The sequence below is a fragment of the Phasianus colchicus genome, chromosome 11 (genome assembly GCF_987193195.1).
Source record: "Phasianus colchicus chromosome 11, bPhaCol1.hap1.1, whole genome shotgun sequence".
NCBI classification, from domain to species: domain Eukaryota; kingdom Metazoa; phylum Chordata; class Aves; order Galliformes; family Phasianidae; genus Phasianus; species Phasianus colchicus.
The window spans coordinates 12,455,739-12,469,807 of NC_143446.1; the positions used below are offsets into that span (position 1 = coordinate 12,455,739).

The 14,069-nt window shown below is 63.5% G+C and overlaps 1 protein-coding gene across 5 annotated transcripts; it reads left to right on the forward strand.

Moving 5' to 3' along the window:
• Nucleotides 1-153: 153 nt before the first annotated feature.
• LOC116237510 (laminin subunit beta-2-like) lies at nt 154-14,000 on the forward strand. Of its 5 annotated transcripts, XM_090148278.1 has the most exons (36): nt 460-532; nt 797-957; nt 2,156-2,205; nt 2,686-2,861; nt 2,952-3,075; nt 3,151-3,224; nt 3,313-3,501; nt 3,572-3,635; nt 3,713-3,915; nt 3,984-4,104; nt 4,227-4,415; nt 4,495-4,674; nt 5,717-5,829; nt 5,946-6,025; nt 6,256-6,412; nt 6,559-6,711; nt 6,789-6,947; nt 7,023-7,144; nt 7,746-7,866; nt 8,135-8,327; nt 8,506-8,649; nt 8,782-9,013; nt 9,404-9,567; nt 9,654-9,878; nt 9,969-10,183; nt 10,259-10,355; nt 10,829-11,204; nt 11,274-11,458; nt 11,764-11,993; nt 12,122-12,325; nt 12,472-12,616; nt 12,700-12,907; nt 12,981-13,122; nt 13,293-13,469; nt 13,541-13,697; nt 13,772-14,000. In XM_090148278.1, exons 3-36 carry the CDS (start codon nt 2,175-2,177, stop codon nt 13,903-13,905), a joined length of 5,484 nt encoding a protein of 1,827 aa, XP_090004404.1. In that variant the 5' UTR covers nt 460-532; nt 797-957; nt 2,156-2,174; the 3' UTR covers nt 13,906-14,000. The 5 variants fall into 5 exon arrangements, with proteins under 5 accessions (XP_031462582.2, XP_090004402.1, XP_031462601.2 ...); XM_031606722.2 differs by having other exon boundaries at nt 154-957; XM_090148276.1 differs by lacking the exon at nt 797-957 and having other exon boundaries at nt 154-532.
• The last annotated feature ends 69 nt before the right edge of the window (nt 14,001-14,069 follow it).

Consider the following 14,069-nt stretch of genomic DNA (forward strand, 5'->3'; position numbering starts at 1 on the left):
GTCGGAGATCCTATTACAGCCACCTTTATCGGGCCACTGGCGATCTCCCCAAAGCAAATAAGATGTGCTTGGCAAGATCCTGTCCGTACGGACATGCTGGCCTGTGCTAATGGCTCTTTATCAGCTCATCTCCTCCCAGCTCTCCCATTACCTCACCAGAGCCAAGGTCGGTGCCCGGTCACTGCCTTGGGAGCCTTGCTGAGCACGGCCCTTCCCTTCCTCTGGGCTTCCCCTGCACGGTGTCTGGCCACTGGGCCGCACATCCACCCTGCCCTTAGCCCTGGCATCCCTCACCCAGCCAAAGTGTAGGGGATGAGCTGCACTGGCATATGCTCAGTGCTGCTGGGCCCTAGGGGCTGCATTACCTTCCTGCCTCTCTGCTCAGCGGCATGCAGCCAGAGCACGGCCTTGGTGCAAGCACGCGGGTCCTTTTCCTTCCTTCAGCCTTGGCTAATAAAAGGCACCATGTGACAGAGGACTTTGTTGGGCTCCAGCACACTCGGGGATCCCAGGCAGCGCCGGCGGGCATGGGGTGAGTGGGGCTGCTTAGGGCACGGCAGCACTTGCGGAGCTGGGTTTGTCGTGCAGGGAGGTGTGGGGAAGCGTGCTGCCCCAGGGCCCGCATTGTGCTCCTGGAGACGCATCCTATGTAGGCATGGGTGCCCGCGGGCTGCACGGCGAGTCGCAGCCACGGCATGCGCTGACGGGGCCACGCGACCGGGCATGGCTGTGCCGTGCGTGGGCAACCACCGCCTGGCACCCGGCCTGCGCCTCACCTTGCTGCACCTCGGCGCAGGCAGGGCCCTCCCTCCCTGGCACGGCGCACGGAGGAGGAGACAGGCACCGGCCGCCCTCCTCCAGGAACAGGCGGCCGAGCGCAGCGGGGCCGTGCCGGCTCTGCTTGTGGCCCCCAGAGGGCACGGCCACCTGCCCGGCCCGCCGGCCCCACGTGCACAGGTAGGAGCGGCTGCGGGGCCCCGGGGCGCGGCGTGGCCTTACGGCTGGGCGCGGGCAGCCGGCACGGCGCAGCGTGTGAGGAACGGGGCCGTGGGTCCTTGTGAAGAGGGGCTGCATCCTCCCACAGCCACCGGGTGCTCCCCAGGGTGGGTGCGGGTCGGACTTTGCCCAGCGAGCCCCGTGTCCGCCTGGAGGGCCGTGTGCCTGCCGACACCCAGCACGGCCCCAGCGCTGAGCCCGGGCGGTGCCGCGCGGCATCCCCAGGCGGGGAGGTTATGGGGCCTTGGCTCGGCCCCGTGGAGGATGAGCCAGCGGTCTCTTGAGGCGCCTTTGTTGGCACCAGGGTGTGCCCGGTCTAACGACGCCTGGCTGGGCTGCACGGCCAGGCCTGGCCCCACAGCCCCACGGGCGGGCGGCGAGGGCCTCCAGGCAGAAGGAATCGGCAGTGACATTCCCGTAGCCTGGAGACCGCCGTCCCATTCAGTGGGCAGCGCATTTGAATAAGAATCGTGTGTGTCTGTGTGTGTGCGGGGGGGCCGGACGGCTGCCCGCTTTCCCATCGCCTCCCATCGTCCGGCTCAGTTCTGCACGCCCGGATCGGGGCGGTGGGCCCTCGCCTCCAGCCTCGCACATCACTGCGCTACCCAGGTACTGCCGGGCCGGGGTCGGGGCTGGGGGAGCGCTCGGTGTTGCCTCTCCAGCCCATTGGCACAGCACTGAATGGGACCGGCGCCAGGCAGAGCGCGGGTGTCCGGCTGGGATGGGCCCATGGCGTCCCCCAGCCCCGGGTGGCTGCATGCGGGGACAGGAAGGCTGTGCTGGGGCAGCGCGGAGTCAGGCTTTGATCCAGTGGTGATTGCAAGGTTGGAAGGAGGCGGTGACGGCAGAGAAGAGAGCGCAACAGGAGCCTAAATTTAACAGCCGGGGCCAGCTGCAGGATGTCCTTGCCTGGCCTGCTCCAGCCCTGCTGACTCCTGTCCCCAGGTGTCCCTGGTCCAATGCTGGGATCCAGTGGAGACACTAGTGCCAGAGGTGGACATGGAGGCAGGGACGGGTGCTCCCTGACTGCAGGATGGGGTGTGGGGATGCAGCCACGACAGCTGGGGACATGGTTGAGAGATGGGTGATGTGTGTGTGGGACTGGGAGAGGTCCAGGCAGTGCTGCCCCATGATGCAGCCCCATCTCTGTGCCCCACAGGCAGGGCCCGTGGCTGCCCATGGATGTCCTGGTTCTCGCTCTCCTCCTGGGTAAGTGCTGCTCCCACAGCGTCTGGGGCTGCAGTGGCCCCAGGACCACTGCCTTGTGCGGGGGCTGTGGGTTGCAGGGCCATGTTAATGCGGTGAGGGCTTGGGCACTGCAAATCCTAGCGAGGAATCCAGGCTGCACTGAGCCCTGCAGGATTAGCAAGCACCTGACCTGGCTCCCGGCTCCCCCTGGCACCACTCTATGAGCCGAGTGTCCGCAACACCCACACTCCCCCTCCCCATCCCCTCCTGCCAGCAGCCCCCAGCCCTGCGCCCTACTTGCTGGTGCTGCCCTCCTGGCCCGCTCCCTGCCCCCTGGTCACGAGGCCAGAGCCACACTGCCAGCATCTTTCCGGGTCATGGAGCTTTGTGCTGCATCAGTGGGTCAGGATGTGGGGATGGGTCAGGATGGGGGTGGGGTAGCACAGGGCTATGGGGTGTGGGTTTGTGGCGCAGCCCTCCCAGCCCCTGCGCTCTGTGCAGCGGGGGTACCAGCAGCAACGGCCTGGGAAGAGCCAGATCCATCCCAGGGCTGCGCCCGTGGCAGCTGCTACCCGGCCACCGGCAACCTGCTGGTGGGGAGAGCTCGGCAGCTCAGCGCCTCGTCCACCTGCGGGCTGCAGGGGCCCCAGGAGTACTGCATCGTCAGCCACCTCCAGGTGAGCCTATGGCACGGCATGGCACAGCACAGCACAGCATGGCAAAATGTGCCGGTGCAGCCCCTGGGGTGATTGATGCTCCCCATGTAGGACTCTGAGAAATGCTTCACCTGTGACTCACGAAACCCGGCCCTGCGTGAGAGCCACCGCATCGAGAACGTCATCTACCTGCACGGCCCCCACAGCGAGAGGAGCTGGTGGCAGTCGGAGAATGGTGAGAGCATGGCCACCCCATGCGTGTGTCCCCACGTGGGCTGCATGCCATAGCCAAGACCATCCGTCCCTGCAGGCGTGGAGCACGTCAGCATCCAGCTGGACCTGGAGAGCGAATTCCACTTCACACACCTCATCATGAAGTTCAAGGTGGGTGTGCAGGGCACAGTGGGATGGACCGCATGACCCACTGGTTCCTATCCCACCCTGTGCCCCCATCTGACTGTGTGCCCTGCAGACCTTCCGCCCCGCAGCCATGCTGGTGGAGCGCTCAGCTGACTTTGGCCGCAGCTGGAAGGCGTACCGCTACTTCGCCTACAACTGCTCCAAGCTCTTCCCCGGCATCCCCACGCATCCCTCGGGGCACATCGGCGAGGTGCTGTGTGAGCAGCGCTACTCTGAGATCGAGCCCTCCAGCCACGGCGAGGTGCGTACGGCTGGGTGGTGTGGGGAGATCGGGCTGGGGAATGCGCTGACATGCTACATCCCACCTCCAGGTCATTTTCAAGGTGCTGGACCCCTCCATCCCAGTGGTGGACCCATACAGCCCCAACATCCAGGGTGAGTGTCCATAGGGATGGGATGCGGTGCTCTGGGGCAGCACAGTGAGCACTTATCATGCCACCTGTGCTACCCAGATCTGCTGCGTGTCACCAACCTGCGGGTGAACCTCACCAAGCTGCACACGCTGGGAGACAATCTGCTGGACTCGCGGCGGGAGGTGCTGCACAAATACTACTATGCTGTGGATGAGCTGGTGATGCGTGGGAGCTGCTTCTGCCATGGCCACGCCGCTGAGTGTGCCCCTGCACCTGGTGCTCCGCCATCTGTCCCCGGCATGGTGAGATGTGGCACGGAACGGCGTGGCACAGGGTGACTGCCTGGGCTGATCCAGATGCTCTCCCCCAGATCCACGGGCGCTGTGTCTGCAAGCACCACACGCAGGGGCTGAACTGTGAGCACTGCGAGGACTTCTACCACGAGCTGCCCTGGCGCCCAGCTGAGGGCTCCAGCACCAACGCCTGCCGCCGTGAGTGCCACGCACCCGCAGCCGGCACGGTGTGGGGCCATGGTGTCCTGCACTGCATGCTGGGGTTTGGGGGCCTGCACTTGGTGGGTCAGGGTTGGGTACCAGGGGTGCCGTTCTCACAGGATGCGACTGCAACGAGCACTCACGGCGCTGCCACTTCGACATGGCCGTGTTCCTGGCCACCGGGAACAGCAGCGGGGCCGTGTGTGATGGCTGCCAGCACAACACCATGGGCCGCCGCTGCCATCTCTGCAAGCCCTTCTACTACCGGCACCCACGCTCTGATATCCGCGCTCCTACCGCCTGCGTCCGTGAGTGCCCCTGGCTCTGTTGCCCCCAACCCTGTGTCTCCCACTGCCACCCGCCCCAGCTGTCACGATGTCCCCGCAGCGTGTGACTGCGACCCGGCGGGATCGCTGGATGGCGGCACCTGTGATGCACACACGGACGTGGCGCTGGGCATGATCGCCGGGCAGTGCCGCTGTAAGGAGAATGTGGCCGGGCCACGCTGCGACCGCTGCCAGCACGGAGCCTACGGCCTCAGCCAGGGAGACCCCCAGGGCTGCCAGCGTGAGCTGGGGCTGGGGTGGGCATGGGCTGTGGGGGTGGATGTGGGGATGGAAAGGGAGGAACATGGGTGAAGGAGTGGGGATGAAAAGATTGGATGAAGGAATGGAGATGGGGACGGAAAATGGGGATGGAAGGATGGGGATGGAGGAATGAGAATATGGAAAGAGGGATGGGGATGGAGGGATGAAAATGAAGGGATAGGTTTGGGAAAGGAGATGGAGGGTGGAGCTGAATGAGTGAGTAGTGATGCAGTAGGGATGGAGGGATGGGGATGAAGGAATGCAAATGATGGGGATGGGGATGGAGATGGAGGAATGAGAATATGGAAAGAGGGATGGGGATGGAGGGATGAAAATGAAGGGATAGGTTTGGGAAAGGAGATGGAGGGTGGAGCTGAATGAGTGAGTGGTGATGCAGTAGGGATGGAGGGATGGGGATGAAGGAATGCAAATGATGGGGATGGGGATGGGGATGGAGATGGAGATGGAGGAATGGGAATGGAGATACAGGGGTAGGGAGGGGAGTAGAGGAATGTAAATGAGAATGGAAGAGTGGGGATGGGGAATGAAGGAATGGGGATAGAAGGACTGAGTTGGAGGGTTGAGGCCAGAGATGAAAGTGTGGAGGTGGGTGGGTTAGGGATGAAGCAATGGGGATGTAGGAGTGGGGACTGAAGAAGAATGGAGATGAACAGATGAGATGGGGAGATACGGATGAAGGGACAAGAGATGCAGGGATGGGGATGGAAGGATTAGGCTGGAGGGCTGGGGATGAAAAGGTGAAGCTGGATGAGTAGGTGATGAAGCAATGGGAGGGGATGATGGGGATGGAAGTAGGATTGGTATGGAGAGTTGGAGATGGAAAGAGGGAGGGAGAGTAAGGGAAGGGGGGATGAGCAATAGTGCAAGGGATACTCTAGGCCACGGGACAAGGAGGGAGGGCAGTGGAGCTGCTGGTTGAACATCACTGAGTGCACTGGGGGCTGTGGTGGGTGGCAGTGCTGTGTGGCAGCCCACCATGTGTGTGTTTGTGCGTGGGGCAGCGTGCCGGTGTGACCCACGGGGCACGGTGGCGGGCAGCTCCCCGTGTGACCCCATCAGCGGGGACTGCTACTGCAAGCGCTTTGTGGCCGGGCGCTCCTGCAGCCAGTGCGTGGTAAGTGCCCCAGCTCCACACCGTGCTCCATTGCCTTGGCTCTCCCCAGCCCCATGGCATCCGCCAGGGCTGGGATGCCCCCACACCTACTCCCTATCTCACCTGTCTTACTGCAGCCTGAGTTCTGGGGCCTGAGCTATGATGTAGGGGGCTGCCGGCCCTGCTCCTGTGACTTCGGGGGAGCCTACAGCAACCGGTGAGGCCCCACAGTACTGCCCAGCAGGGCATGGGGACACAGAGATGGGTGTGGGGACAGGGTGGACTGGAAGTGATGGGACCACTGCTGGAGGGATGGGGCAGGGCTTCACCGTGGAAACAGACTGGTGTGGAAGGAGGGATCTCAGTGCCTGGAGGTGGAGGGCTGGGGACAGGGAGGGATGGGTGAGGCACAGTTGGACAGAAAGATGGACGAGGGCCGTTCCCCAGGTGCTCCATGGAGGACGGGGCCTGTCCCTGCCGCCCCCACCTCATGGGCCGGCAGTGTGACCAGGTGCAGCCCGGCTTCTTCTGCGCACCCCTTGACCACTACACCTACGAGGCTGAGCAAGCCACGGGCCACGGGCCCAGCCACCCCCAGCTCCCAGTGAGTGTCCCTATCCTGGGCTTCCACGGTGCTCCATGCCTTGTGTATGGCCGTCCCTACACTCCATGCATGACTATCCCCACGCATGGCCATCCCCATGCTCCATGCATGGCCATCCCCATGCATGGCTGTCCCCATCCCTGCAGGGCGCTGTGCGGGTAGAGGTGCCCCAGGACTGCCCCCAGCACCGCAATGGGGACCCAGCAGGGCGGAAGGCACGTGCTCGACCCCAGCGCAGCCCTCCCCGCTCCCCCCAGCCCCGCGCAGCCCCACGTCACAGCCTCCAGCAGCCCCCCAAGGTGAGCACCGGGTTGAGGAGGGGGCACGGCAGGGCACAGCCTTGGGCTGGGGCTGAGCCATGCGGTGCTGTGCCCAGCCCGACGTGGAGCCGGTGCTGCGAGATGGGGACGGGCGCATGGTGACGTGGACTGGACTGGGGTTTGCTCGTGTGCGGGATGGAGCTGGGCTGACATTCCATGTAGACAACGTGCCTTACCCCATGGAGTACGAGCTGCTGCTGCGTTACGAGCCTGAGGTGAGAGTGGCTGCGGGATGCCTGGTGTGCACAGTGTGGCACCGCCGGTGCTGATGGCCTTGCATCCCTTTGCAGTCAGCCGAGGACTGGGAGGCTGTGGTGAGCATCAGCTCCCGGGCGCTGCCCACCAGCCCACGCTGTGGGAACCTGCTGCCCTCAGAGCAGATGTACCGTGAGGGCCTGCCCCACAGCCAGAGGTGGGATGGGGTGGGGGTGGATTGGATAAGGATGGAGATGGAGATGGAGACGGGGAAGGGGTGGGGTGGGATGAGAGGGAATGGGATAGCGGTGAAAAGGAGATGGAGATGGGAATGGGGTGGGATGGGATGGGGAGAGGGAGGAGGTTGGGGATATGGATGGGGATGGGTTGGGTTGAGGATGGAGATGAGAATGAGGATAGGGATGGGGGTATAGACAGGTTGGGCTTGAGAATGGACATGAGTTTGGGGATAGAGATGGGAGTGAGAGTGGGTGTAGAGATGAGAATGGGAATGCAGATAGGATAAAGGTGGAAATGTGCATAAGAGGATGTGATGGGATGAAATAAAGAGATGGAATGAAGATGGAACTGGGAATGGGGTAGGATAGGATAGAGATGAGGATGAAGGTAGGACCAGGACAGGGAGATGAACAACACTACCACACTTCTAGAATTGAGGGATGGGCATTGGATATGGCTGGTATGGGAAGGGGGATAGTCCTACCACACAGGTCAGGGAATCAGGGTGATGAATGTGGCCAGGTCCTGCTACATTCTTCTGGCCATCTCCCTGTGCCCCGATACCTTCCTTTCTACAGGTACGTGCTGCTGTCCCGGCCCTTCTGCTTCGAGCCCAGTACCCCATACGAGGTAACTGTGCGACTGCAGAGGGCCAGCGTCACCCAACGTCACCCCAGTGCCTTCATCCTCATTGACTCAGTAAGGGGGTCCCAACACACCCCACACCTGGTGGGGAGATGGGCAGGGGTGGGTGAACCACACATAGGGTGGTAGACAGAGATGGGACAGGGTGGAGAGGGAGATGAAGGGGGTATAGATGGAGGCGGCAATGGGATTGGTGTTGCAGCTGGGTCTGGAGTAGGGAATGAGGATGGAGATGTCGATGGGTTGGGGCCATGCGTGTGAATGGGGACATCGGTGGGGCTGGGGATGTCAACGGAGTTTGGACCTCCCCGCTGTCCCACAGCTGGTGCTGCTGCCACGTGTGCCAGAGCTGCCGGGCTTCCACGGAGCAGCAGCGGAGGCGGTGCAGAGGCTTGAGGAGCTGGAGCGTTACCGATGCCTGGAGGCTTTCCATATGGCCCCACCGCACATCCTGGCTGAAGCCTGCGCCCGCCTGATCTGCAGCGTCTCAGCCATGCTGCACGATGGAGCTCTGCGTGAGTCGGTGGCCGCAGGGATGAGGGGCCATGAGTGGGTGGGTGGGTGAATGGGCTATGATAGAGCCATGCTCAGCACAGCAAGGCTGGATAGTAGCTGGTGTGGGAGAGGGCAGGGGATGGTGGCAGCGTGTGGCACGGCATTCCCATCCCCAGTTACAACCCTGCCGCCCCACAGCCTGCCAGTGTGACCCACAGGGCTCCCGCAGCAGCGTGTGCCAGGTGCTGTCAGGGCAGTGTGAGTGCAAGCCCCACGTCCTCGGCCGCCGTTGTGACCGCTGCACACCCGGCAGCTATGGCTTTGGACCCCTGGGGTGCAGCCGTAAGTAACAGGGTCTGCTAGCATGTCAGGCACGGCGGGATGGGATCCCCCTGTCTGTCTGTCTGTCCATCCCACTGGGATGGTTGTTCTCTGGTTTGAGGTCATCCTGACGTGAGCTGTGCCATTCCACAGCCTGCACCTGCTCTCCGGAGGGCTCTGTGTCCCAGCTGTGTGATGCAGGCAGTGGGCAGTGCCGATGCCAGCCGGGCATTATGGGTCGGCAATGCGACCGCTGCCAGCCAGGCCACTGGGGCTTCCCCAGCTGCCAGCCCTGCCAGTGCAACGGGCACGCCGAGGAGTGCGACCTGCGGACGGGCAGCTGCCTGCACTGCCGTGACCACACCACCGGCCGGCACTGCGAGAGGTGAGCGTGGTTGGGTGAGACAGTTTGGCATGGCATGGCATGGCATGGCATGATACTTATAGCACTGATGAGGTGGGGTGGGACGGGATGAATGGGATTGAACAGGTTTAGATTGTATAAGATGGGATGGGATTAGAAAAGATGAGATGGGACGGGATCAGGTGGGGTTAGAATAGATGGATGGGATAAGATGAGATGAGATGGTGTAGGATAGGGTAGGGTAGCTTGGGATGGGATAAGATGAGGATGGGATGGGATAAGAGAAGATGGGATGAGATGGAATAAAATGGGGCGGTGGAACTGGATGGGACAGGTTAGGATTAAGGGGACAGGATGGGATTTGATGAAATAGATGGGATGGACGCCTGAGACCTCACTCCTGCCTTGCAGGTGCCAGGACGGTTACTACGGAGACCCGGTGCTGGGCTCAGGGCAGCAGTGCCGCCCCTGTCCCTGTCCTGGCTACCCCGGCACACGGCACTACCACGGGAGCGCCTGCCATGCTGATGAGGAGACCCACCACATCGTGTGCCTCTGTGCACCCGGATACACCGGTGAGGGGCAGACAGGCACCGTGCTGTGCTGCAGGACCCCAGCAAGAGGGCTGAGATTCCATCAGCTACACCCCATGTCCCCACAGGGCCCCGCTGCGACCGCTGCTCCCCGGGCTACTTCGGGACGCCGGAGATGGAGGGAGGAGTGTGCCGGCCCTGCCAGTGCAACAACAACATCGACACCAGCGACCCGGGGGCCTGTGACCCGCACACAGGGCACTGCCGCCGCTGCCTGTACCACACTGCCGGGCCCCGCTGCGCCCAGTGCCAGCCCGGCTATTTCGGCAATGCCCTGCAGCGCAGCTGTCGCCGTGAGTTGGGCCAGGGGCTGTGGGCATGCGAGGTCTTGGGGTGGCGTGAGGCTGAGCCCCCTGCCCCACATGGCTGCCCACCACCCATAGGCTGTAGCTGTGACCCGCGGGGAACGCTGTCTGCCCACTGCACCGCTGGCACCTGCAGCTGTGACCGCGCTACGGGAGCCTGCGCCTGCAGAGCCAATGTGGTGGGCAGGAGCTGCGACCGCTGTGCACCCAACTTCTGGAACCTGGGGGGAACGGGGGGCTGTCAGCCCTGTGGATGCCATCCCATGCACGCCACACACCCCACTTGCGACGAGGTGAGCATCCCAGCATGGGTCATGAATCCTCCAGGGGTGAGATTGGGTGGGCTGAGCACGCTGCTCTTGCTGCAGGTCACAGGGCAGTGCCGCTGCCACCTTGGCTTTGGTGGCCGTGTCTGTTCCCAGTGCCAGGAGAATCACTGGGGAGACCCTGAGCTGCAGTGCCAAGGTAAGAGCATGGCCCAGGGATTGGCTGTGGGGTGTACAGGGACATGGGAACCCTGAGAAAAGAGGGGTCTTGGGGATACAGGCTGCCCTTGGGACAAAGGTTGAGCTTTGGGGTACATGGGGGCTCCTAGGAATATGGGAACCTTGGGGAAGGAGGAGTCTTGGGGACACAGGAGGTCCTGGGGACATAGGGTGAGATTTTGGCTACCCGGAGATTCCTGGGAACATGGAGAGGATCCTGTGGATGTGAAGGACCTTGGGGACATAATGAGTTCATGAGGATGTGGTGGGACCCTGGTGATAGAGATGAACCAGGTGCCATAGTGTGATGCCGGGGACATGGGATGGGTACACAGTGAGTCTCTGGGTACATGATGGCATCCTGGAACCATGGGTGACCCAGGGACACAGTGCCACTCTGAGGACACAGAGGCCTTTGGAGAGTTCAGGCAGTGACAGTGCCCATCTCCACAGCCTGCGAGTGTGAGCCGCTGGGCGCCGAGAGCCCACAGTGCGACCGAGCCAGTGGGCAGTGCCAGTGCCGGCCAGGCTTTGGGGGGCTGCGCTGCGACCGCTGCCAGCGGGGCTACCAGGCCGCCTTCCCTCACTGCTCTCCATGCCACCCCTGCTTTGGGCGCTGGGATGCAGCGCTGGGCAGCCTGCAGGATAGGCTGCAGCACCTTGGGGCACGGGTACGGGCGCTGCGTGAGGGAGGGTCTGCAGCCCCACTCAGCCCCCGCCTGCAAGCACTGGAGGAGGCCCTGAAGCATGCAGAGCGGCTGTTGGGTGAGGGGAGCAGCCCCAGTAGCCCCCTCCTGCAGGAGCTGGCCGGGCAGCTGGATGGCACCAGGCAAGTGCACGCGGTGGGCTGGGGGGGCTTTAGGCATCCAGAGGTATTTGAGAGCTCTATGCCCTGTAGGACAGAGCTGGACAACTTCTGGAAGAGGCTTCAAGAGCTGGAGCAACACGTGGATCAGCTGGAGCAGGCTGACGTGCTGCACCGCGGCCGGCTGGCCAGCCTGAGCCATGAGTTGGGTGGGCTCAACCAAACCACCTCCCACCTGCAAGCTGTCCTCGGCACCGTGACAGCAGCAGGATTTAGGGGTAAGGGTATCCAGAGAGGGCTTTTGGGGATATGGGGGCTGGGAGAGCCGTGTCCTGATGCTGGATGTGTAGTTGAGACTGGGAGAACTGTGCCCTGATGCTGAGTGCATGGTAGGACTCTGGGGATGTGCAGGGTCCTAGGAATAGAGGGACCCTGGGAAAGAGGTGGGACTCTGAATATGGAGAGACAGTAGATACTTAAGAGATTCTGGGACATGGAGAGACACAAGGGACATGGCTTATCCTGGAGCCATAACAGGATGCTGGGGACATGGTGGGACTCGAGGGACACTCTGTACCCGCAGAGTCATACCAGAGCATTGTGGTGGCAGCACGGGACTCACAGCAGGCAGAGGTGGTGGCCAATGGCACAGCAGGTGAGCTGAGTGCAGCACGGGCCACGCAACGGGCAGCTGAGCAGGCACTGCGGCAGCGGGGCGATGCGTTCCGCCGGAGCATGGCTGCACAGAGGAAATCCCTGCGGGAAGCACAGAAACGGGTGTCAGGGCTCAGCGTGGCCGGGATCAATGAGAAGGTGAGAGTGGGACAGGGGGAAAAGGGCTCAGGGGGTGATCACATCACAGGTGACACACGGGTTACTTGGCTCTTGTGCCAGCTGGGATGAGTCTGCCCATTCAAACTCCATCTTTTGGATCCCTGCAGATTTGTGGGGTTCCTGGAGACCGGAGCTGTGCAGAATCACTGTGTGGAGGAGCTCTGTGCCGGGACAGCGCGGGGATGAGGCACTGTGGGGGTGTGGGATGCACAGGGGCTCTGCCCGTGTCAGCTCAAGCCCTGAGCAGCGCCCGCAATGCCTCACAGCAGCTGGAGGTAGCCCTGGGGCAGCTGAGTGCCGTGACACAGAAGGTAAGGATGACGTCCCCATGTGCTGGGTTCCTATGCGTGGCCCTTTGTGTCCACTTGAACATCACACCTGTGCCCACTCCTGGCTCAGTGACAGCCCCTTGCACATCCCACCTGTAAATCCTTGGTGCCCCTTGGTTACACCCCAGATGCAGGAGGTGCAGGACCTGGCACGGGGTGCCCGCAGCCGTGCAGAGGAGGCATTGGAACGCTCACAGGCCGCCCGCAGCCGCACAGAGAAGGCGACAGCACAGTTGCGGGACTTCATCCGCCGCATCAAAGCCTTCCTGTCAGGTAGGGCCAGCAGTGTGTGGGCACCAGGCATGGTGTGGGGCATGGAGCCCACCCTGAACCCACCCCGCTCCAATGTCCTGCAGAGGAGGGTGCAGATCCAGGCAGCATCGAGCTGGTGGCGCGGCAGGTGCTGAACATCTCCCTGCCCAGCAGCCCCGCACGCATCCAGGAGCTGCTGCGGGAGATGCAGGAGAGCATCAAACAGCTGGATGGGGTGGATGCGGTGCTCAACGGCACGGCACAGGGGCTGGAGGCTGCACAGGGGCTGCTGGCACAGGGACAGGATGCCAGGTGAGTGGCGACGCACTGGATGGGGAGTGCGACAGGGCCCTGAGCAGGGCTGGAGATGTCTGTATCACCACAGGGAGCGAGCGGAGGGCATGAGGGACGAGCTGGCGGGGACGCAGCTCGCACTGCAGGTGGCACGGGCACAGGTGATGGCGGTTGGGAGCACCCTGCGGAGTGCTAAGGATGGCATCCGGGCTGCTGAGGGCAAAGCCAGGGAGGTGAGAGGTGATACTGGAGATGGGGACCCTGGCACACCCCCTGGGCCCTGTGGGTAACGGAGTGGGCACACAAGGGGAGCACAGCCGATGCTGTGGGCGTGGTGTGGGCACGGCACGGGTACCCGATGGACACGCGATGCTCACCCACCACCTATGTCCTATGCACCCAGGCGGAGCGCAAGCTGCAGGCGCTGCAGGGGAAGGAGTCACGGCTGCAGCGGCGGCTGCGGGAGCTGGCACAGCGTGTCACCGCCCTGCAGCAGCGCGGACGGGACGCCCGGCGTCTGGCACAGGATGCCAAGGATGGGGCGCAGCGTGCCACCGCCGCCTCGAGGACGCTCAGCCAGGTGAGCTCCGGCCTCGCAGCAGGCGGGGGGCGATGCGGGGAGCTCGGTCTCACCGTGCCGTGTGCCCCCAGGACCTGGCGCAGGTGACTCAGCGCTACGTGGTGCTCAAGGACCGGGTGAGCGGGATGGCAGGGGTGGCCGGCGGGGCCCTGCAGCGCGTGACGAGGCTGACGGCCGAGGCCAGGGACCTGCTGGATAAAGCCAACAGCAGCAAGAAGCGGCTGGAAGGTAAGGGGTGGCGTGGGACGGGGGCTGTCCGCCCGGTGCCCGCAGCCCACCCTGCACCCCGTGCCGTCCCGCAGAGCTGGAGCAGCACTTCGGGGCCAACGAGCAGGCGATGGCGGCCAAGGCGACGCGGCTGCAGGCGCTGGAGCGGCAGGTGTCGGGGCTGCTGCAGGAGATCCGCGAGCGGGCCAACGCGTACGCCACCTGCTAGGGAGTCCGACCCGCTCGGGACGCGGCCCCGCGCGGCGTGGAACAAACCCGCGGGGTGTGTGTGTAGCGCCTGCAAATAAAACGCTGAGCAGCGGCTGCCCGTGTCCGGCCTCTCACTGTCACGCGTGGCCGAGTCCCGCGCGTCCCCCCGCGGTACCCCCGGCC